Genomic DNA, 22,288 nt, shown 5'->3' with positions numbered 1-22,288 from the left:
ATTTTAATTTAGTGACAGATTGAATTATTCAAAAACTTATTCATATGGACACTTGGCATTCCATACTTAGTCGGTGGATTAAACCATGGACTGAAATTAGTCTGCTTTTGAGAATACCGCCATTTGAGTTTCAAAAAAAATTCAATCTGTAGAGAAGGTGATTTTTGTGGTGCCACTTTTTATATCTTCTTTTATCTTCCAGAGTTTTTTTTACTAGTTACAAAACTTCAGGGTAGAGTTTCATGAGTACAAGTTTGCCAACAACCTCTTGAAACAAGTGCATTGATATTAACAAGCATTGCAGTGGGATGTTGATTAACTTGTACTTATGACAAATTCTTGAAACAATGCCCCGACATTAAACCCTTAGTTCTAGATACATTATGTAACAAATTTGGGGACAAAATTATTTTAATCATGAAAGTATAAAGAGAAATCAATTTTATGGATACAACTTCTTGTATCTTAATTTAGTTGCGAAAAATCATGATACTTTTTTAACATAAAATGGTTTGCATTTTGCTGTCAATGAATCAGTTGACTTACTTTATAATCTACTCTTCTAGGCAGGGAGTCGGCCATTGTCTTCAACAAAAAAATGACCTGTAATTTCTAAATTTCTACGATCTATTACAGATCTGACCCAGCTAACAGCAGTGTGTGGTTAGTCGCCCCGCTGATCTCGAAGCTGCCCAGTTCGGTCCAGGGACGGGTGCTGAAGCAAGCCGGGAACATCCTGGAGAGCGTCGGTCAGACCTGGACCTCCAAGCCATCAAGCAAAGATAAGGACAAACAGGGACAAAGAAGGTAGGATTGCTGGGGATATTTGTGGAGTGAAAAGTGTAGTACAGTCTAACCTGCCTACAGCAACCGCATATGGGGAACAAAAAATGTGCTTGTTGTACACAGGTGGTCTTTGTAGACAGGTTCCTTTAGTACATGTTTCAATGAGAAACCATTTTCAAGGGAAACAAAAAATGTGCTTGTTGTAGACAGGTGGTCTTTGTAGACATGTGGTCACTAAAGCAAGTTTGACTGTAATTCAAACTGAAATTTGATACTGTGAAACCTGCATATAAAGATCACTCAAGAGAGACAAGAAAAGTGGTCTTTATACGCAAGTGGTTGCTTTAGTACAGGTTTCAATACAAACTGACTTTTAAGGGAAACAAAAAAATGAGGTCTTAAGGCACAGGTGGTCTTTATGTACAGGTTCCTTCAGTACAGGTTTCACTGAGAACCGATTTTCAAGGAAACAAAAATGTGGTCTTTACACACAGGTGGTCTTTCTATAGAGGTGGTCGTTAAACCAGGTTTGACTGTATCTGAATGGTAATTTTGGTTCTGTTTAGTTGAATCAAGGTAGTAGTAGTATTTTCTCGCTTCTTTCCCATCGATATTGTTTCACATGTTCCTCTTTGCTAGAAATAAGTGATTTTGCTATTAGCTATATGTAATTTGGAAAGATAGTTACGTCACAGGAAGTTGCTTCTTATTGGTCATTCATGTCAAAATGCTCCAAATGGTTCACTCCATAGAGATTGTGCATGGATGGAACTATTTGGAGCTCCATGATTGACCTATGACCACACTCGATTAAGCGTATATGCTCGTGTCACAACTATCTCTCTCAGTATGCTATGGCTAAGACTTTGTTAGGGTTGGATGTCAATCGCTATGTATCAACACAGATACAAACCGAAGTTAGCGAGTTTTTGTCATTATCTTGACCCGTTCACAGCCAAGCATCAACGGTCAGTCACCAGCCTTTGCTTTCTCTGGTGTTGACCTGCCTTAAGGGTCAAGACGAACAGAGGGAAGGTCTCCTCACATCCTTGCAGACTCAGCTAACACAGTTCCTACAGTCCCCCAAAGATGTGAGTACAATTATTTCATGACATATACATGTATGATTTGCACTGGAAAAAGTTGTTCTGTTAACTTTAAAGAGACGGCTGAGTTTCTGTTTAAAGATGAAAAGGAACTTGTGAGCTTCCTCATTCTTTGTATGGTGGTGCTGGTTATTTTACCTGACTGCTAGTAAGCAACCAGACGGCCGACTGCTTTAGGTCCTTTCCGAGGGACCTTGTAATGAGAAATAATGCCTTACCAAAGGGCACTAGTTCATCGCCTTGGTTTCGAACACGGGTCACCGGATTACGAGACCACTGTTCTACCGACTGAGCTATCGCGCCTCCTCTAATGTGTCAAGTATGTCAAGTTTAGAAGAATATTATTAAATCCACCCCCCCCCCCCCTCGAAAAAGGATGGCTCTTTAAATATTCAAAATATTCAAAATATTCAAAATATGACAAATAAGAGCTGAAAAGCTTGGACCCAACTGTTGTTCCACATGCTTCTAGCTCACATACCAATTTCTGTGCGTGCAACTCTGTGTGTGAAACTTGTGATTTTCAGCATTATTGAGTCAATTTCTTATGTACTATTTTCTTTCACAATGTAATCACATGACCAGTACTCAACTTCATCTTTGCAGAGTAACTATGGCCCAACATGTTACTTAACCTTCATTATTCTAACCCAGGTTTTGTGTATTCTACTTGTGTTTCAGGACCGCTGGGAGGACCCTAAAAGCAGAAGGTTAATGCATGAAGCTCTACAACTCCGACTCAGTTTGGTAAGGCTCAACAGCTTAATTGTCTGTAGTTAAAACCTTGATCTACATTTGCCACACTCAACCCAGGTGATGTAAATGGGTACCTGGCAGGAATTCATTCCTTGAAATGCTAGAGCGCTGTAATGGCAGCCGTGCTTAAACCACGGTAATAATTGGGAGCGCCAGGAGTGTCAAGTCTGACAGACATGCGCGCTATATACAAGAACCCACTATTATTATTATTATTATTATTATGTTCATTACTAGTATAAGTAATTGTCTACATGGATACTTTTGAATGTAAATGTCAGTGTTTCTACACTGCTTGTTTCTGCCTTTCATACTTCACCAGTTAGTACTATCATCTATGTATGTATTTTGCACTGTCAGTATCATTTTGATTCATTGGAATGTGTGTACATTGGTTATATTTTGCTTCCAATATTGATTTTTGGAATAGACTACCTTTAAATGTCAAAAACTGTCAAACTGTTGACCTATTCAAAACTAGTCTTAAGACACATTTATTCAAAATTGCTTTCGATGATTGATTAACTCTGTTCACTTTGATGTGTATTCCATATGTATTGTAATTTGTAGGTTTATTTGCACTTTTTTGTTTTGTTTAATATGTAATTGTTTATCAGTCTATTTTGTTTGTTATAGCGCTTAGAGACTTTGGTGGTAAGCGCTTTATAAGTTACGTTTTTATTTATTATTATTATTATCTTTAATATCAGGTTGGGAATATGTTTGATACGATTATGAGGAGCAGTCTAACATGGACCACAGAGTTTGCTCTCCTCTTACTCCAACTCATCACCACGGGAACAGTGGATACACATACCAACAAGTAAGTTTTTAACCTTCATCGATATCACCATCATCCGCAGCAATATTACTCATCATCATCATCGTCACTATCATCATCAGTATTGACAACACCACCACAATTTTTGTATTGTCTGTATAAATGAACAGGTTAAAAAGCCTCATCATTTTTTATGAACACTGCCATCATCATCACCATTATCATCATCAGTTTTATCTTTAAAATCATCCTTATCATCATTACCATCAACATCAAGATTATGAAATTTAATATCTACACTGTCAACTCCAGCTTATCAATGACCATATCGGTAGTAACTGCACCATATCCCTTTGGTTCCTATATTTTTTTATGCATACTAAGTACACTATATTCCTAATTTTGTCTTGAGAAATTCCTAATTTCAGCTTTGAAAGGTTGGCAGGTTTGTATATGAAACATATCATTAGAATCAACATACAATAAGCATCGATATCAGCATCATATATACGAATGATCTATCATGATTATCATCATTATATTTTTGCTACAGTGAGCTGTTCACTACCGTCCTGGACATGTTATCAGTTCTCATCAATAGTACCTTGTCATCCGATGCTAGCGGGAGTCCTGGTGCAGGGGAGGAGAAGGGACGATCTCACCAGGCTCTTATCAAGAAACTCAAGGTAACTCAATGAAAGTACAATGGAATACCATTAGGTTTAATGTGCTTTATCAGGATTGGGGAAAGAAGACATGGTCTGCTGCACAAGCATGTATGAATTTGTGATACATTTGTGCTACATCAACTTAAAGGTATAGACCAGTTTTGGAAACGCCCCCCTCTCAAAAAATGAAAATGGAAGCTCTTATCACCAATCATGTGAAAGAATATGTTTTGACTAATACGTAATGATACTAATTTTGCTGGGAAACCGCCTACTAATTGATATATTTGGTAAATTATCATATCTATCCGGCCTGGATAGATATCGTGTAGTCCTATATACATCTTTCTGTGTACAGTGCTTGTAACTTTACCAAGACTCATGGACTGAGTCAAATTTCTTATCATTTTGATGATTCCAGAACCTTGCAGTACACACCAATACTTATATGATCAACCTTTTCTGATCGATTCCACAACGTTTCTTTCACAATGCAACCGCATGACCAGAACTGGTCTATACCTTTAAAGTTGAATATATTTACATTGTATATTGACTGTTAATGATTTGAAGTGCCACATACATCCTAGTAATGATATACATAGTAAGGAGAAACCTCTTGTGACTGTATAATGAGAAATGTGTGTGCATCCCGTTGTACTTTGGTTATCCTTCACAAAGTAAATCTATTTTGTATTTGAAGAGCTCAATTCCGAAAGTAGCTAAATCCACTTTTGATGAAAATTGAATAATTGATAACAGAACATTGTTTACTGAAGTACCCGTCTTTCAACAAAATCATTTACCTAAATTTTGGGAGAAATTAAGAAAAAATGCACCTTCTAATATCACTTTTATATAGATGCCTGTACAAAATCTGGTAAACAATTTCTTTTTTCTCTGAAGTTACAAAAATGGATTTAGCTCCTTTTGGAATCAAACTCTTCAATTTTGTTGAGTCCATATTTCCAAGGTTTCACTCGATCTCACTCTCACCCTCTTGACGTATAGAAAGAGGTTGGTGACAAGCATTCAGATGGGATCAACCTGGTCCGTCAGCTCCTACCAGTCCCTAGGAAGACCATCGAGGTCATCACCTGTGAACCCATGGGAAGCCTCATTGACACCAAAGGCAATAAGATCACTGGCTTTGACTCCATTGATAAGAAACAGGTATGTCTACCAGCAATTGGTCACGCTGAACATTTCAGGCCTGATGATTACCCAATTTAAATCGGTTTCTTGATTTTTTAATTTTTTCCCCAAGTTTTTCTTGATTTTTTTTTTCTTCCTGATTTTATCTTGATTTTCCCCTTATTTTCTCAATTGTTCTCTATTTTCCCCTATTTTTCCAAATTTTTTCCCAATTTTCTTTCTCAAAAGGGGGGGGGGGGTGTACTTGTTAGCAACATTTTTAGTTAATTTTTGGCCTTTGGAAATCATAGATGATTGCACAACTGAAATGACATTACTTATCTTTAGAGCCAATTGAGTTTTTTCCTTTGAGGAAGCTTGCAGTCCTTCAACAATGTTTTTTTTAAATAATCATTCATATGTATAAGTATTCCAAATCTTGATTATTAAGATTTTGCATGATTGAATGTTTGTAATGAAAGTATTTGCAAGTTCTTGAGATCATAGTCAGGTTATATAGTGGGCTTTATAAAGTCCAAGATTTCCAAACTGAAATAATTTTCGTCTATGGTGATGTCGACGAGGCATCGTTTAACAATGTGATATGGCGTAATATTGAAGCCCTAAAAAATGATCATTAAGTCACTCAAAAAAGTAAAAATCTTTGAGTGACCCGTTTTACCATTCTCATTTCCCCCTATAGACTGTAATATTAAAACAAAAATTAGAAAACCGCATAATTTAATTTCGATTTCCAACCATAAATATCTTGATGATCAGACAGGCGATCGGCTTGTAAAAGTCATGGGATTCCTGACTGATCTAAAGGTTCATAATTATGATTGCAGCATGAGCTGAATCCAAGATTTTGTTTCAGAATCTGAGACAATGTTACAGAGTCACTTTAAGAATGAGATCAGCCTCAACTCATTATATGGAAACTATGCAGTTTATTATTATCCTGTCTTTCTCAGGGCTTGCAAGTATCAGCTAAGCAGAAGATCAACCCCTGGGACACCTTGGAGATCCTCAAGAATCCCGCCCCACTTTCATGGGCGTGGTTTGGTGGTATCCGCATGGAGAGGAAACCCCTCATGTACCAGGAGCAGTACCGGCTTACACTCTACCACTCACATAACCAGGTAAGAATACCACTAGCAGGCTTCTCCACTTCTACAACTAACTTTGTAATAGATCCTCAAGAACCCCGCCCCACTTTCATGGGCGTGGTTTGGTGGTATCTGCATGGAGAGGAAACCGCTCATGTACCAGGAGCAGTACCGTCTTACACTCTACCACTCACATAACCAGGTAAGAATACCACTAGCAGGCTTCTCCACTTCTACAACTAACTTGCAGAACCTATTGTACTCTTTGTAATAGAGTACACTTGAATCAAATATACTTGGGAGGAAGGACATGTTGGTTGTAATGAAAATAATATTCTGTTCATCTTTAGTTCATATTGAATTAAGATATAATGTCTCTATGCGCTTCCTAAGGACTTCGGATAATATTATCACGGCTTTAGCTCCAGCAAGTGTAGCGCTAGGTGCATTCAAGGAATAACTCCTCCCTGTTCCTTCACTGTTCCCAGGTCAAAAACGACAGCCACTACTTCGACCCGCCCCAAGTCCCGCCCGACGAGGAGGAGCCTCCGCCCCCAATCAACCTGGAGGCGGAGAAACCCGCCCAGGAGATGGACACCAGCCAATCAGATATCAAGGTGGGCGTGGTCATACCGGTAGAGGGCTCCAAGGAGACGACCAACAAGAAGGGCAAGAAGAGGACAAACCGCAAGAGACCTGCACCTACCCCAGCCCAAACTCCCATGAGGGAGGTAAGAAATCCTAAGATTCATGTCATTCGCTTGATTTTCTAATGAAAACCAGCTGTGGATGCGACATTTCTAGGTATCTTTACTGAGAAGTTGGGGGTGTATCTGAAATTTTCATGTACCTTTTCATGACTGTGTCCTACTGCTCTATTCTAATTTTCAGCTGTAGACTGGAAGTTTGTAACTTTTTCTTTCATTTTTTTTCATTTTATTTACAAGAAAAAAGTTGTGAAGTCTGCATTGTAATTTATCTTACCATTTACGTAATCTGTAGTACATGTAAATACATTTTTGGTATTCAGCAGCTTCAAATAAGCTTCAATTGGCACTAAATCGTCTCTTCCTTTCCATAATAATTTCCCCTTTTTGACCCTATGTATTATTTTGCCCCCCTACATGTATGTATTATTTTGATTCTTAGTATTCTCAATTTCTCATTGCTTCTTCGCTCTCTCTCTCTCTCTCTCTCTCTCTTTCTCTTTCTCTCTCTTTTCATTGTTCACTTTGATTTCTCCCCTCTTTTCTCTGGCTTCCTTCACTCTCTTTTACATAACCATATAATTTATTTTACTAGCCATACATTGTTTAATTTCATGTTATTCTCATATAATTTTCTTACTAACCACCTTGTTACTTTTTTGTTTTCCATACCTACCCTCCCCCTATGCCTTTCATACCTGAAGCCTTTTTATTTTGCTCCCCCAAACCTATGCCGCCCACCGCCCAGGGGCTATACCATAGAACAGGTACTATGTACCCTAGCTGTAGCTCGTGCCTGCTTTATTGCACTAGAGAGTAGAGCTAGCTCATATACAACTTTACATGAAGTTTAAATTAAAGATGCCTGATGTACTTGTAATGTTCATTGAAGGCCATTCTTTGTTCAACAAACTTGAGGCTTCACAAAACAAAGGGTTTTCGGTAACACCATTTCACAGAAAAAAAAAATGTTCCTTAACCATGGTTTTAACTTCTTGTCTGATGTGGATGGCAAAAGCTGGTAAAATAAAGCTGTAAGACTGATGGCAATAACAGAAAAAAGTCCTGACAGCTTTTAGATTTTATCTGGGAATTTGTATCAGGTTATTTGGAACACAAATCTTGAGTTCCTGAAAAAAGGGATATTTAGATCAGACATTTTCATACTGAGCATGGGGATATACATGTAGTTTGGTGCATAGCATACTGAGAGAGAAAGTTGTGACATGGACTCCTATGCATACACGAGATGAGTCGTAGGTTAAATTATGGAGCTCCAAGTTGTAACTATCTCTGTCAAGTAGCTGCTGTTCGATGTGAGGATTTGTGAAGGTGGTAGGAGGATATCTGGGGGTGCCAGTGTTCAGGATCTGGTGTAATTTAGGCCCTATCACCTCTCTGTTTTATTAAGCTTGTTCAGGTTTCATTGTGTACATAAGCTAAGGGGACCCAGCATGTCTGGGCCCCGTCTTACAAAGAGTTGTGATTGATCCAAATCAATCTCAAGTCCTCCAATCAATCACAAGTTTGCAGTCTCCTATCTCTTATGTACATTGGGATTGATATCAACTCTTTGTATTAATACGGGGCAACTTGTATCCAAGATATCTGTATTATGTAATTTGAACATATAACCTTCACTACCTACATATAAGTACAGCTGTACAGGGGGCATGTAATAATAATAATAATGGTGGCTTCTTATATAGCGTACATGTCCGTCACGTCGCGATGCTCCTGGTGCTACCTCGATTATTACCCTGGCTTTAGCAAGGCGGCCATTACGGTGCTCTAGCATTTCAAGGAATAAATTCCTTTAGGTGATAATTTACACATGACATGCGGAATCGACTCGAGCATCATTGCAAGTAAAGCTTTTTCGGCAGTCAGTAGGTAGGCAGTAGGCAACTTTAATAGGGCTAACAGAGCATACTTAGGCATCAGTGGGCTCTATGTAGAAGTGTCGTAGTCAAGTGGTTTAAGCACTTGACTTGAAATTCAAAGGTCGTGGTTCGATTCCTGATACGGCACTAATCTTCATTTGCCACAGTCGACCCAGGTGAGGTAAATGGGTACCTGGCAGGAATTAATTCCTTGCAATGCTGGAGGGCTGTAATGGCAGCTAGGCTAAAGCAGGGATAATAATTAATGCGCCTCGGATTAAAACTTCTAGATAGACGGCGCTACAGAAATGCCTATGATTATTCTTATGATCAATTATGCAAAATCAATGCATGGTTTACTAATCATGTGTAAATGGATCTTTAATCCACACAAATTTTCAGAGGATAATCTTTTAATCACAATCACATAATGATCATTCTTTACATTTGCCACACATCATCCCTGATCTGAGGACTCCTTGCACTGCACCATCGTACATACAGTTTCCTATTTAGATAAGAATTCATGGGCACCATCAACACTTCACATAAACTTGCAATTAAATGAATATATTGTACACTGCCTGCATTAGTCTGCTGATAACTTCACATATATTGTATAAGACATTTCATTACCTTTTCTCACTTTTTTCACTGTCGCGTTTAATACTGAAGTTGTATTTCCCTTTAAAATTTACTCAAGGAATAATCGTTGAGTTTTGGATAAACATTCCTTTCCTCACAAGTCATTCTATTCATAATTTTAGTCTAACTTGTACTTCTCTTAACTTCAGTTTTTTTCACTGAACTTTCTTTGTTTCACTATCTTTGCTTGACTTCAATTTACATAATATAACTTCACTTGACTTACTTCACTTAATTTCCTTTACTTCACTTAAAGAGAAGGTTGAGTTCTGGGATGAGGTGAAAAATTATTTGTGAGCGTTATCATTGTTATTATGCAAGTGCGGAAGAACATCAGATGAAAGATGTTCCCTAAAAAGGATGGCTCTTCAAATGCCTTCATATTCTAAATATAGCATGTAACAATGTAAAAATTGGGACAGATTTTTATGCTACATGTTTGTTTAGTCCCATACACATCTCTCTGTGTACAGTGCTTGTAACTTTACCAAGACTGGGCCAAATTTCTTATCGTTTTGATGATTCCAGAACCTTGCAGTACACACCAATACTTATATGCTAGATGATCAACCTTTTCTGATCGATTCCACACCGTTTCTTTCACAATGCAATTGCATGACCAGAACTCAACTTTATCTTTAAAATCCATTTAATTTTGCCAACTTACTTCACTTAAATTTTGCTTCACTCAACTTCACTTGAATTTCACTTAACCTCATCAACCTTCACTTGTCTTTACTTCACTTAAACTTCACTTAACTTCAGTTACGGTAGTTTATTTAAGATCACTATATCTAAAATTACTTAACTTCACTTAATTTCACTCTATTTTCACTTAATTTTGTGTTTTACTTCACTTCACTTCTCTTTACCTCACTTATTGATTGCCTCTCTAAAGTGTTGGGAACCCAACAAATTTGATGGCAAAAATTCACTTCAATTGTGCAATGATGTGCAAGAGGATGTCATTTAACATTCAACTCGTAAGGTTCTGCCTACAACACAAAACCCAAGTTTTGTATTCTTTCATCAATATTCGGCTTCAAACACATTTGTTTTGAAAATCCTTGCAGAATTTAGTATACTTAAATGACATCTCCTTGAAATGATTACACAACGTAAGTGAAAGTTTGGCATCAAATTTGGGGCTCTCAACACTTAACAGGGGCTACTTCTTAAGTAAAATAATTAACTTCACCTTGCGTCACTTAAAAAGTTACAGTAATAAATCATGTCCCTATGCAACTTAAAGATGGAGGGGGGGGGGGCAGTGAAGTCAAGAATTTTGTATTGATTTATTCATAAAATTATGTGGGTTCATACGATAAGGAACAAGACTTTACAAAAAAAACTACTGATGTTGTAATTGTTTGCTTGCACTAGATGTTTATAATTTTTTTTGTATGTACATTATGCATCACCCATAATGGACACTTTACCAGTATCATTATGACCATGTGATTTTGTATTCTTTCTTTGACTAGCAACCTTATCCTTTCAACTCTGGAATGAGTGGCTATCCCGATCGGAACTTTGTCCCATCAGCCATGTTACCACAGGGACAAGTGCCTTTCCAGCAGCCTCTGCCTCCAGGTAAGTGGTGTCCATTGCTCCCAGATTTGCTTCGGCGACAACTGCTATGAGCTTTAGGGATAGGGTTAAGATTGGTGTTAGCGTTGTAGATTGGTGTTAGCATTAGGTTTGGTGTTAGGTTTAGGTGTAGTGCTAAGTTTAGGGTTAAGATTGGTGCTAGGGTTGGAGATTGGTGTTAGCTTTAGGTTTAGTGTTAGGGTTAGGGTTAAGATTGGTGTTAGGGGTATAGATTGGTGTTAGCGTTAGGTTTGGTGTTAGGGTCAGGTGTAGTGCTAAGTTTAGGGTTAAGATTGGTGTTAGGGTTATAGATAAGTGTTAGCGTTAGGTTTGGTGTTTGGGTTAGGTTTAGTGTTGGGGTTAGGGTTAAGATTGGGTGTAGTGTTTGGTCTAGGTTTGAAATGTTGAACTCCAATAGAGTAGGACATTGACCGCAAGGGAACTTTTGCCAGAGCATTTATCGTGCAACCGACTTGCCATACCCCTGGACAATTGGTCCAGGATTTATTTTGTTAGAGATACCAGGTCAGGGTTAGGGATAGGGTTGCAGTTGGGCTTCAGGTTAGGTTTAGAGTAAGAATTTGGGTTAGGTATATGTATGTGTAGGGTTTGGTCCTATACTGAAATTTGGAGTTGGGTTGTTTCAGATAATTTTCAGCAGAGCATGTGTTGTGCAGCTGAGTAACCTTGCATGTTCATGTACTTCAGAACCCCCTCTTGCCTCTCGTACTTACACACCCTACCGATCTTTCTTACCAGCTATGCCTTCTAATGAGAGGATTTTAAGTACTTGTCATGCCATTGTATTTTGACAGGAACTTTTTCAATATAAGAAGAATATTTGTGAATCAACAAAATCTTACTGAAAATTGCAAGCATTTAAAACTACTGAACACAGATTTAGGGTATGGGAATAAAAAAATATGCCTATCATCCAAGCCTACCCTCTCAGCGTGGTTCCCCAGCAAGTTATTTATTGTTTGTCTTCTTGTCTTCTTTTCTTCTCTTTCTTGTTTCCATAGCTGGTCCAATCCGTCCCGAGAGGCCTCACATGATGCCGGGCAGTTCCAAGATGGTCCTCAAAAATCATCTCATCGGGGCTAGGACTGCAGGACCCACTGCACAGAGTCAGGTATGACACATCACATGTTCCCTCTTCCCACCCCCTCCTTCTTCCCCTTCCCCTTCCTTCCTTCACCCCCCTTGTAGTGTGGTACGGTATGACACTGAAACAGCTCCCGTAGGATTTTTGTGCCAAAGTTGATTTTTTTTTTGTTGCATTTTTGGATTCATTGGGGTCCAAGCTATCAGAAATTGATGGGGTTCAAATTTTCCCGAAGACACCAAATTTCCCTATTGCGCGTTATATATGCCATTTTGGCACCCAATATGGACCCCCCAGGAAATGAAGGAGGGGTCTGAAAATTTGAACCCCGTCATTCTTGCCCAATTGGGACCCTTTTGAAGCCAAAACAGCAAAAAAAAAAAAAAAAATCCTACGGGATCACATACTATACTGCACTATTGTGGAAATGACTTTATCTTTGAATAAATTATTCTGGATGATTCAATCGAGTTGATATCTGTTTAATGACTGGCAAATTAAAAAGGGACATTGATTTGACGATCGTGGAAAGATTCATTTTGAGATTCATCAAAGTGAAAAGAACCTTATCTGTGATGTACTGACCTCAAACATTCATGCATACCAGATATGGTCAACAGGTAAACACAAGACTGTTCTTGAAAATGCAGAAAATGCTGGCATATTGTCTTTTCCTGTCATAGAAAAACTATTATAGGAAACCTATTTCTATCCCCTAGAAAATTTAGCCCCTAAAACACATCTGCTTTTGAGAAAAATTGAATTAAAAAATTTACCGGTGCTCCCGGTAACCATGAAAATCTCAGAATATTTAGTTGTGATATATAATTTTTTAACGGGAATAGCTAATCGGTCGATTTTAGTCAAGAAACATTGTTTTATAGCTTAATTAATATCTTGACCTTGAGAGGGAGCTATACAACATAAAGAGTTTATTATTTACAATTTCATAACTTTAGACTCAATTTTAACCGCGACAACAATCACTGAATATTGTAAGATCGCATATGCTTCCAATATGTTCATTTGAACCAAATTTATGATCCCATACCAAAACTTTGTATAACCTTTAAGTTTGTACCTGTACAGTAAAAAGTCAGTTTTAAAAGTAAACAAGGTTATACAGGGGTTGTGACAATCTCATGGAGTTTCTTTGAAATTACTGTCACAAAGTTTGTTATAGTGACACATGTAGTTGTAATTCTAGAGATGCACCTGTATGGGTATTTCAATATAATCATGATTTACATTTTTTGTTTATGAATTAGAAATGTTTATGTTCCTCTTCCTGGATGTATATCATTTTTGTTGAAATCTTCAGGGGATTTGCACATTGGAAAACAAATATTGACTTTCGTTCAACATGTATCTTTAATAGACCCCAGCCAAACTTGGAGTTTTGTAGTAGCAGATTAAAGGGAAATCCAACCTTGATAGCAAACTATTCCAGGGGGAAATGGAGAAGTAGACTGGTGAAAGTTTGAAGGAAAGTGACAAAAAAATGATAAGTTTTGAATTTCTGAAAGTTGAAATCACTCTAGGTATGGGTACTTCAAATTGGCTGAATCTGTAGAGTCTCTGAGACAGACAACTTTATTATTCGTTCCAACACACAAAATGACTACAATTTTAATTTAAAAAAATGTATGACTCGGGAGAGTCCATTCTCTTTAGAGGACCTATAATAAATACTTTTCATAATATTTTGTGAGTACGGTAGTGCCCCAAGGGAAAAGGCACTTTAAGAAGAAAGACAGAAAAACAAACAGGAGAGTTATCCGACACTACGCCACAATCCAGTAACCAAATCATTGATTTGCATAGCTTTAGTGGTCTCATATGTTAAACATTCATAACTTTCTTAGTATTGGTCCGATTTATTTCTCACTTTCGCCATTTTGTTTCTCTTATTTTTCGGCTATCATACAAATTTAACTTATTACTAGGGTTGGATTACCCTTTCATAAACTGGCAACACGGCCTAGTCGAAATGTTAGACAGTACCTTTAAAATGTGAGGAAAAGCGTTTGGGAAGTTAATAAATGAGCTCTTGGTGACGGATTCTTTTTGCAGAGAGATGAGGGGTACGGTGGTTATGGCAGTAATATTCTAAAGGTAAAAAAGAGCAAAGTCTTGCAACCGATGGGAACTTATTTGCATGAGATTTGCCTGAGTGATTTGAAAAAAAACATCGCCCCCCTCCCCCTATTTTATCATTCTTGCTTGCGTGGATTTATATCTGGCTTTTCTTTTCCTTCTCTCCTTATTAAAGTATGTGGTAAAAGATAGCATGCGCTTCTCCTGTATTTTTTTTTTTAGCAGTTGGAGAAATTGGCTATGCTTCCTATATACTATTTAGTACAAATGTAGCATGTATAGCGTTGTCAACCATTTTCAAACGTGCAGATTATCAAACTTTAGATAAATGCTGGAATGATGGTTACGCTTGTTTCTTTTCCATGTATTGTAATGTATAGAAGGTACAGGTATCATGTATGTGTCAGTGTAATGTACAATTTGTAGATTACAGTTTACAAACCCTTTTTATCTACTGTCAAGCTCTTGGTCTGAGTAGATTGTATACATCTAACCTGCTTTACAAGACTATTTTGTAATTTATCCCATCACGTATTGGACGTGTAGAGAGTACCTGTGCCATTGTGCAACAAGTATTAGAGTGGCCCCCAAAATAGCACAACAGCTGAGAACCAAAAACCACTTTGCCTCGTAAAATAAATCTACAATCAGAAAGCCTTGCCCGGCATTGATGACCTTGGTTTCATTTAATTTACTTTTAAAAGAGTTTTCCACCTAATGAATGAAAACAAATGACATTTTAGATCCTCCCTCTCTCTCACATGGTGCACCCGCAAGCCTACTGTACAAAAGACATTTTGTCACTTATGTTGTTGAAAGTACAGATTCCGATGTTGTGTTCTTTTTGGGCCACCCTGTATAGTAATAAGTCAGTTCATATTCACAGTCTGTGTGGTTATGGGGAGATGGAGGTCTTTCAAACTTGTTTAAAGATAAACTTGAGTTCTGGTTAAAAAAAGAAAATCAATTCTCACAGAATCTAACGAAACTTACGCTGAATGTTCAAGGTTACAAATAAATGTCATGTGCCAAACACTTTTGGAAGAAAATGTATACTGGCTGAGTAATGAGCATAGAAAGATAAGGAAATCATGTAGTACTAGCCCGACACCATTTGTGTTGTCCCATATACATCTTTCTGTGTAGTGTGCTTGTTACTTTACCAAGACTGAGCCAAATTTGTTATGAATTTGATGACTCCAGAACCTTGCAGTACACACCAATACTTACATGCTACATCATTAACTTTTTCTGATCCATTCCACACCTTTTCTTTCACAATGCAATCGCGTTACCAGAACTCACCTTTATCTTTAACCCACATTAGTGGGCCTGAAAGTTACTGTAAAACCAGACACGTTTTGCCCGCATGAATTTCACGAATGGTTCAGGTTCGCATATGTATCATGCTGCGAAATGACTGAATCACACCTGAAAAGAACACTTAATTATTGCTATTTCGTCGCTGTTTTCACGAAGTGACGGTAGTGAAAAAAAATTGCATTCACTTTGCGTTACGATTTTCCTCACTACCGTCACTTCGTGAAAACAAGGACGATTTGTTTATTTATTTGCATGAAAATCACTCTCGTTTTTAAATTTGAACTTCGCTGTTTCAACAGTGTTTTTTTTTTACAGTAAGTAGCAATGATTTGTGCACCATCTCTGTATTCCCTGTTTCTCTGGTGGGAACACTTCGTCAAGAAGGGAAATTTAAAAAGTTCTTTGTGAAGCACCTTAATATCACTTTGAGGTATAGTTATTCCAAAATTGCATAATGAAACCGACTCATTTCTGACATGGGATTATTATTAACTGTTCATTGTATTACAACAATTTACCTACAGGAATCATCTCTTGCACGGCAGTATGCATGAAAGAAACCATAATTATTGTTATTCTATTCTTTATTCTTTTTACATTTCTGCTTGATCGATGCATTCTCTGTTGCTGGTTAATGGTCAAAGTGCATTAATATTTGTAGATGTGTATATAGCAGAGACAGGTGTATTTGTAAGGAGCTTGTATGTACTATGTAGGCTGGTGTGTACAGGCACAACTATTGTACAATTTGTAGCATTTCAGTTCTTCTTTGCCAAAAGAATGATAAGTTATATATTCGTAGCAAAACTTAGAATGTAATAATTTTCTTGTTGTCATATATGTTCTCCTAAAGATAAGCAACTAGGGTTCCCACTGTCATGGAGAAACTGGGAAATTTTTCTAGAAAGATTGGAAAGTCATGGCTTTTGGTTCAAAAATTTAAGTGGGAGCCCTTTATTATTGTCTCCAATCACAGTTTGTTGCTTTGCCTGATGGATAGCATGCAATTTGTGTACATACATATTTTTTACGCTTGGAACTGTGTGAATGTAATTGATTTCTACATTTTATTCCACTGCTGCAGATAATAAACTTATAAAATATCCTAGCTAAGGAAATAACATCTTTCATGGACAACTTTTAAAACTATGTGCACATGTATGTAACTATGTAATCCTAATGAATGCTCTTGGTTTTAGTAATCTTACTTTTCTGGAACATCTAGGAATAACTTTGTAAAGCAAAGTGAGTTTCACTGTACATGCGTTCGTTTCATTTTTGGTAATAATAATAATAATAATAATCTTTTAAAGTCCACTCCAAATTTTATTAAGTTAAACTGAAAATGGAAATTCTTTTTGCCCAATTGATCGTGAGCCCGGCAGCCACTGAGCAGAGCCAGATCGACGTCGCTCTATCCCTTATTGTTGAATGCCAAACAAGGTAGCAGCAACTCCCGTCTTTTAACGTCTGTTGGTATGACGCGGCCGGGGTTCGAACCCACGTCCTCCCGGTTGTGAGGCGGACGCTCTACTGACTGAGCCGACACACCGGTCATTTATTCATCAATTAATCATTTATTCGTCAATTGTAAACGTCTTATTATTGTCTTTTTATCAGCTGGAGGGTATTATATATATTTTATACCATTTGAATTTGTTTACTCAAGTGCAAAACATAAAAATATTACCACAAATTGTAAACATCTTATTGTCTTTTTATCAGCTGGAGGGTATTATGTATATTTTATACCATTAACATTTGTTTATTCAAGTGCACAACATAAAACTATCACAACAAAATTGGGGTCCACAAGAGTGCACTTCCTTCTCCTTGGCACATAGTGCCGCCTGTTATGATACAGCTAGCTATTAAATTATTCATCCCTTTGTAAATTTAATGTTTTTTTTCTTTCTTTTGTCATAACTCAAGAATGAATGGTGAACTGGTTGAATTAGGGCCTTTGTTGAATACTTTTAGATGTAAGCTTATATTTGTCAGAAATTTCAAGAAACATAAATCAGGACAAATCAATACTTCACATACTAATGTCCTTGGCAAGACATTAATCTACATTTGCCACACTCCACCCAGGTGAAGTAAATGGGTACCTGGTAGGAATTTATTCCTTGAAATGCTAAAGCGCCGTATGGCAGCCGTGCTAAAGCCAGGGTAATAATCGGGAGCGCCAGGAGGGTCAAATCTGACTGACATGAGCGCTATACAAGAACCCACTATTATTGTTATTATTATTATACCTAAAAACTAAAACTTGGAAAGGGTATGAATAATTCAGTTGTCAACTGTATGTAATATACATGTATATTGTTTATACAGTTGTATGTGTATTGTTATTATTGACTTTGATTCATCAATGTATATCTAGATATAGTAAACAGGAACACTGTCTTGTGCATGTGCATGTATTTAAATTTGTATTCTAAAGGAACCCCCACCCCACCCTATGCTTTGCATCATGTTTGTGGATATAAATCATGTACATCTTGTTTCCACCATCCAATTTGATATGTCTGTATTGTAGCGATAGGTAGTATTGGAATTCTGTACGGTACGTACAGAAATCATGAGGATGATACAAGAGTGGCCATTGCAATATAAAAGCTTTCAGTGAAATAAGCCTTCAGTTGTTTATTCAGATTCTTACCAAAGAGATATTTGTGTTTGGAATTAGATATCTATTCAAGCGATGGATAGAACACGATGAGCTGTTCATGCTATATGACATAACAAATATTCCTTGTATCATCCTCTTGTTTTATCAACCTCTTGTCAAGATCATCTGCTGAGAGCCAGGGCCCCGTTTCATGAAACTTGTTATCTATAACAACTGCTAAATCTCTTTGACAAATTTGCTCTCAGCCAATCACATGCCATGATTTCAGTAGCTTATAACAGTAGCTTGTAACTTGTTATTGATATCAAGTTGTATGAAACAGGAGCCAGATGAGCCTATCTGGCACTCAACGGATGATGTATTCATCTTCATCATCCACCATTGCATTATAGAGTACCGAAGCTGTGACGTCATAAAAATCTATTTTTAGAATTTCTAACCATTAGGAGCCAGAGCATATAACACTGAGTTCCCATAGGACATCTATTTATTCAGATAGTCATATCTCAGCCAATACTCAATATATTCAATTGGTTTTTCGACATTCGGACATTATTTTTTATGCTCTTTCGGAAGATGAAGAAAAAATTGAGAAATTCTAAAAATAGATTTTTGATGATGTCACACATCACCATTCTATGTCTTGTATTTCAATGTCGTTGTGTACATTTGCATGTGTGATTATGCTCACCCCCCTGTATTTATCTTGTTCCCCAGCCACTGTTAACTCAGAAGCTACTACGTGATCAGATCAATCGTCGTCGTGGACCAGGAGGAATTACACCGGATAGCCAGATGTCCAGCATGGTTCAACCGGTAAGCTTAAAGAGAAGGTTGAGTTCTGGGAAGAGGTGAAAAATAATTTGTGAGCGTTGTCATTCTTATAATGCAAGTGTGGAAGAACATCAGATAAGACATGTTCCCTGAATAGCATGGCTCTTCAAATGCCTTCATATTCTGAATATGTCATGTAACTTCGTAAAAATCCGGGTAGGATTTTTACGCCACATGTTCGTGTAGTCCCATATACATCTTTCTGTGTACAGTGTTTGTAACTTTACCAAGACTTGGCCAAATTTCTTATCATTTTGAATTTGATGATTCCAGAACCTTGCAATACACACAAATTCTTATATGCTAGAAGATCAACCTTTTCTGGTCGGTTCTACACCGTTTCTTTCACAATGCAATCGCATGACCATAACTCAACTGCATCTTTAACCCCCTTCAGATACAAAACCATGCTTCTTTAAAAAATAAAAATTCATCTCTCATGTTTTAAAGCCCCACTATCCTACTTGTAGCTACTTGCTCCCTCTATATAGAAAACTTCCCCAATCGGTGCCTGTTGGTCCCCCATGATCCTCTTTTTCTTATGTTAGTTGAGAGCTGAGTTAATGAGATAGCCACCTGTCAGTGACCTCGCTGTGTGGTCTAATCCCTTCTGGCCCAGTAGTAATGACGGTCTTTAAAAAATAAAGATCCATTGCTTATGTTTTAAAGCCCGTCTGCACTAGTTTGGCCAGGGGATTAGACCTCCCTGCAAGGTCACTGACAGGTGGTTATCTCATCAAATCAGCTCTCAATTAACATAAGAAAAAGAGGAACATGGGGGACCAACAGGCACTGATTAGGCATTGTTTTCTATATGAAGGGCGCAAGTAGCTATATGTAGTGCAGTGGGGCTTTAAAGAAATTCCACAGTAAGAGGCCTGCTACTTTCCAACACAACTGTACATGTTTTGTTTTCATTATCATTAATATTTCAATCAAATAGGAAGGCTAGTTACATTAAACTTCCGTAGTCCGTAATCTGCTTGCAAGGTTCTATTTTTATTGCTGCTAGATTTGATATGTTGTCAATTGTATCTACCGCTGCAAAAAATAAACAAAAAATCATTCTTCTATTCTTTGTGCACAACACTCTTACACATGGTGTGGTGTTAAAGAAATGCAAGTGTTTAAAAACTAACCATCATTCATTTTTTTGTGATATCTCAAGTAAGAAACCTTCATGGCATGATAAGAGTCAAATTAGAATTCAAGCCCGATCAGGTAGATGCTATGTAGTTTCTACATGTACAGTATATATGTGTGGTAATCTGTGAGTTATCGTTTTCATGTTATTTTTAAAGCTAAGCGACTGAAACACATCTTCCTATCGTAAGCCTCACCCTTACTAATCTCTGCCTCCTTGTTATCACCTTCAGGGGAACCAATACGGCAACTACAACAGCATGCCCATGATGGGCCAACAGGCGGGAATGACCGCTGACCCTCACACCACCGGTCAGCCATCGTCCAGCATGGTGGGCAGTGGCTACAACCAGCCGTTCTCACACCCAGCCCAGCAGGGGGCCAGCCAGCCTCAACGCATGATGCCCGGGATGAGCCAGCAGCAGTCTGGGCCTAACCAGATGGGCTATCCCCCTCAGCAGCATCAACCAATGCATGCTACCAGAGCCAGGTGGGGATTTTCACTATACTAGATGTTTCTTATTGTGTTTGTAGTACACAAGTATTAACAGGGCAATTCTTTGCATGTGAGTGCATTCCACGAGACATGTGGCAGATCTTTCTAAGGGACCAGCTCATTCCCAATTATAATGCAATCCCACAGCCCATCCCAATATCCTAATGTAAAATATTTATCTTCTGTTGCCCAGCAGGTTACAGCACCAGATCCACCAACATCGCCAGATGCACCAGGGCATGCAGCAGCCCCAGCAGCACCCCACCGGTCCCGCCGGCCAGGGGACGTACATGAGCCACCAGATGCTACCCCAAGACCAGCAGCAGCAGCAGCAGAGGGGTCAGCAGCAGCTCTTGCAACAGCAGCAGCAACAGCAGCAACAACAGCAACAGCAGCAACGGATGATGGCCCTGAGGCAGCAACAGCAACAGATGCAGGGTCAGGTGCCCATGTCGGGGTCAAGTATGATACCAGGCATGCAGGGTCAGATGGGTCCAGGAAGGCCTGCAAACACCATGAATCAAAGGGGCCACAATACCTACACACATTATTGAAGAGGACGCTACTGTGGACGCTACTGAATCTTTGCAGTCTAGATTTGACCTTGCGATTTGTTGAAGAAGGCCTGTAAAGAATTGATGTGGACGCTACTGAATCTTCGCAGTCTAGATTTGACCTTGCGATTTCTTGAAGAAGGCCTGTAAAGAATCGATGTGGACTCTACTGAATCTTTGCAGTCTAGAGTTGACCTTGCAATTTGTTGAAGGAGGCCTGTAAAGAATTGATGTGGACGCTACTGAATCTTTGCAGTCTAGATTTGGCCTTGCAATTTGTTGAAGAAGGCCTGTAAAGAATTAATGTGGATGCTACTTAATCTTTGCAGTCTAGATTTGACCTTGCAATTTGTTGAAGAAGGCCTGTAAAGAATCGCTGTGGATGCTACTGAATCTTCGCAGTCTAGATTTGACCTTGCAATTTGTTCTCTGAGCCTGAATTGAACCCAGTCACAATACTCATCAGTAAGGAAGGTGTTCAAAGGATTAATGTGGACAGTGACACTGCTGACCTGTTTCATGTTTAGACCATTGATTAGAACCAGGCCATGAACCAAGGCTGTCGCAACGCATGTAAGCATTTTTGAGGAAGGCGTGGAGAGGATAAGGGAATTTATTGTGGGCCAGGAAGGCTTGTGGAGACTTTAAACCGAGGCCGTCAGAACATGTATCTGTATGTGTAATTTTTTTTCTAATGTACATTTAGATGCAACTGACCTTCTGCAGGTCTAGACTAGAGCCTATCTACATGAATCTGCAATGAGTGACAATGACAATGGAGGCTGCTTCAGATTGATTGGTTGGTTAGTTAGTTCATGGATCTTTGAATAGTTCCCTCCCAAAAGTATTCGGAGTTCCATGATTTAACTCATGTGTGAACTAGAGACATTTTAAGGATTGAATTAGAACTCAACTGGTCTATTGAGGAGTCTATTG

At 38.2% G+C, this 22,288-nt stretch overlaps 1 protein-coding gene across 6 annotated transcripts in view; it reads left to right on the top strand.

Moving 5' to 3' along the window:
- LOC763796 (mediator of RNA polymerase II transcription subunit 12-like protein) overlaps nucleotides 1-21,779 on the top strand; it is a 68,668-nt gene extending 46,889 nt beyond the window's left edge. For 4 of the 6 annotated variants that reach the window (XM_030982021.1, XM_030982020.1, XM_030982026.1 and 1 more), the window contains 14 exons: nucleotides 637-807; nucleotides 1,742-1,877; nucleotides 2,574-2,639; nucleotides 3,359-3,471; nucleotides 3,983-4,115; nucleotides 5,109-5,270; nucleotides 6,206-6,373; nucleotides 6,829-7,071; nucleotides 11,060-11,168; nucleotides 12,188-12,297; nucleotides 14,344-14,385; nucleotides 19,043-19,141; nucleotides 20,536-20,792; nucleotides 20,992-21,779. In XM_030982021.1, the coding sequence (XP_030837881.1) occupies nucleotides 637-807; nucleotides 1,742-1,877; nucleotides 2,574-2,639; nucleotides 3,359-3,471; nucleotides 3,983-4,115; nucleotides 5,109-5,270; nucleotides 6,206-6,373; nucleotides 6,829-7,071; nucleotides 11,060-11,168; nucleotides 12,188-12,297; nucleotides 14,344-14,385; nucleotides 19,043-19,141; nucleotides 20,536-20,792; nucleotides 20,992-21,352 (2,170 nt within the window). In that variant the 3' untranslated portion in view covers nucleotides 21,353-21,779. The remainder of the gene's footprint in view (nucleotides 1-636; nucleotides 808-1,741; nucleotides 1,878-2,573; nucleotides 2,640-3,358; nucleotides 3,472-3,982; nucleotides 4,116-5,108; nucleotides 5,271-6,205; nucleotides 6,374-6,828; nucleotides 7,072-11,059; nucleotides 11,169-12,187; nucleotides 12,298-14,343; nucleotides 14,386-19,042; nucleotides 19,142-20,535; nucleotides 20,793-20,991) is intronic. The other 2 variants (XM_030982022.1, XM_030982024.1) reach the window with 2 other exon arrangements.
- The last annotated feature ends 509 nt before the right edge of the window (nucleotides 21,780-22,288 follow it).

The sequence above is a fragment of the Strongylocentrotus purpuratus genome, unplaced genomic scaffold, assembly GCF_000002235.5.
Source record: "Strongylocentrotus purpuratus isolate Spur 01 unplaced genomic scaffold, Spur_5.0 spur5_scaffold_12, whole genome shotgun sequence".
NCBI classification, from domain to species: domain Eukaryota; kingdom Metazoa; phylum Echinodermata; class Echinoidea; order Camarodonta; family Strongylocentrotidae; genus Strongylocentrotus; species Strongylocentrotus purpuratus.
The sequence above is the reverse complement of the archived record's forward strand: the minus strand, read 5'-3'. Positions and strand labels throughout refer to the sequence as shown.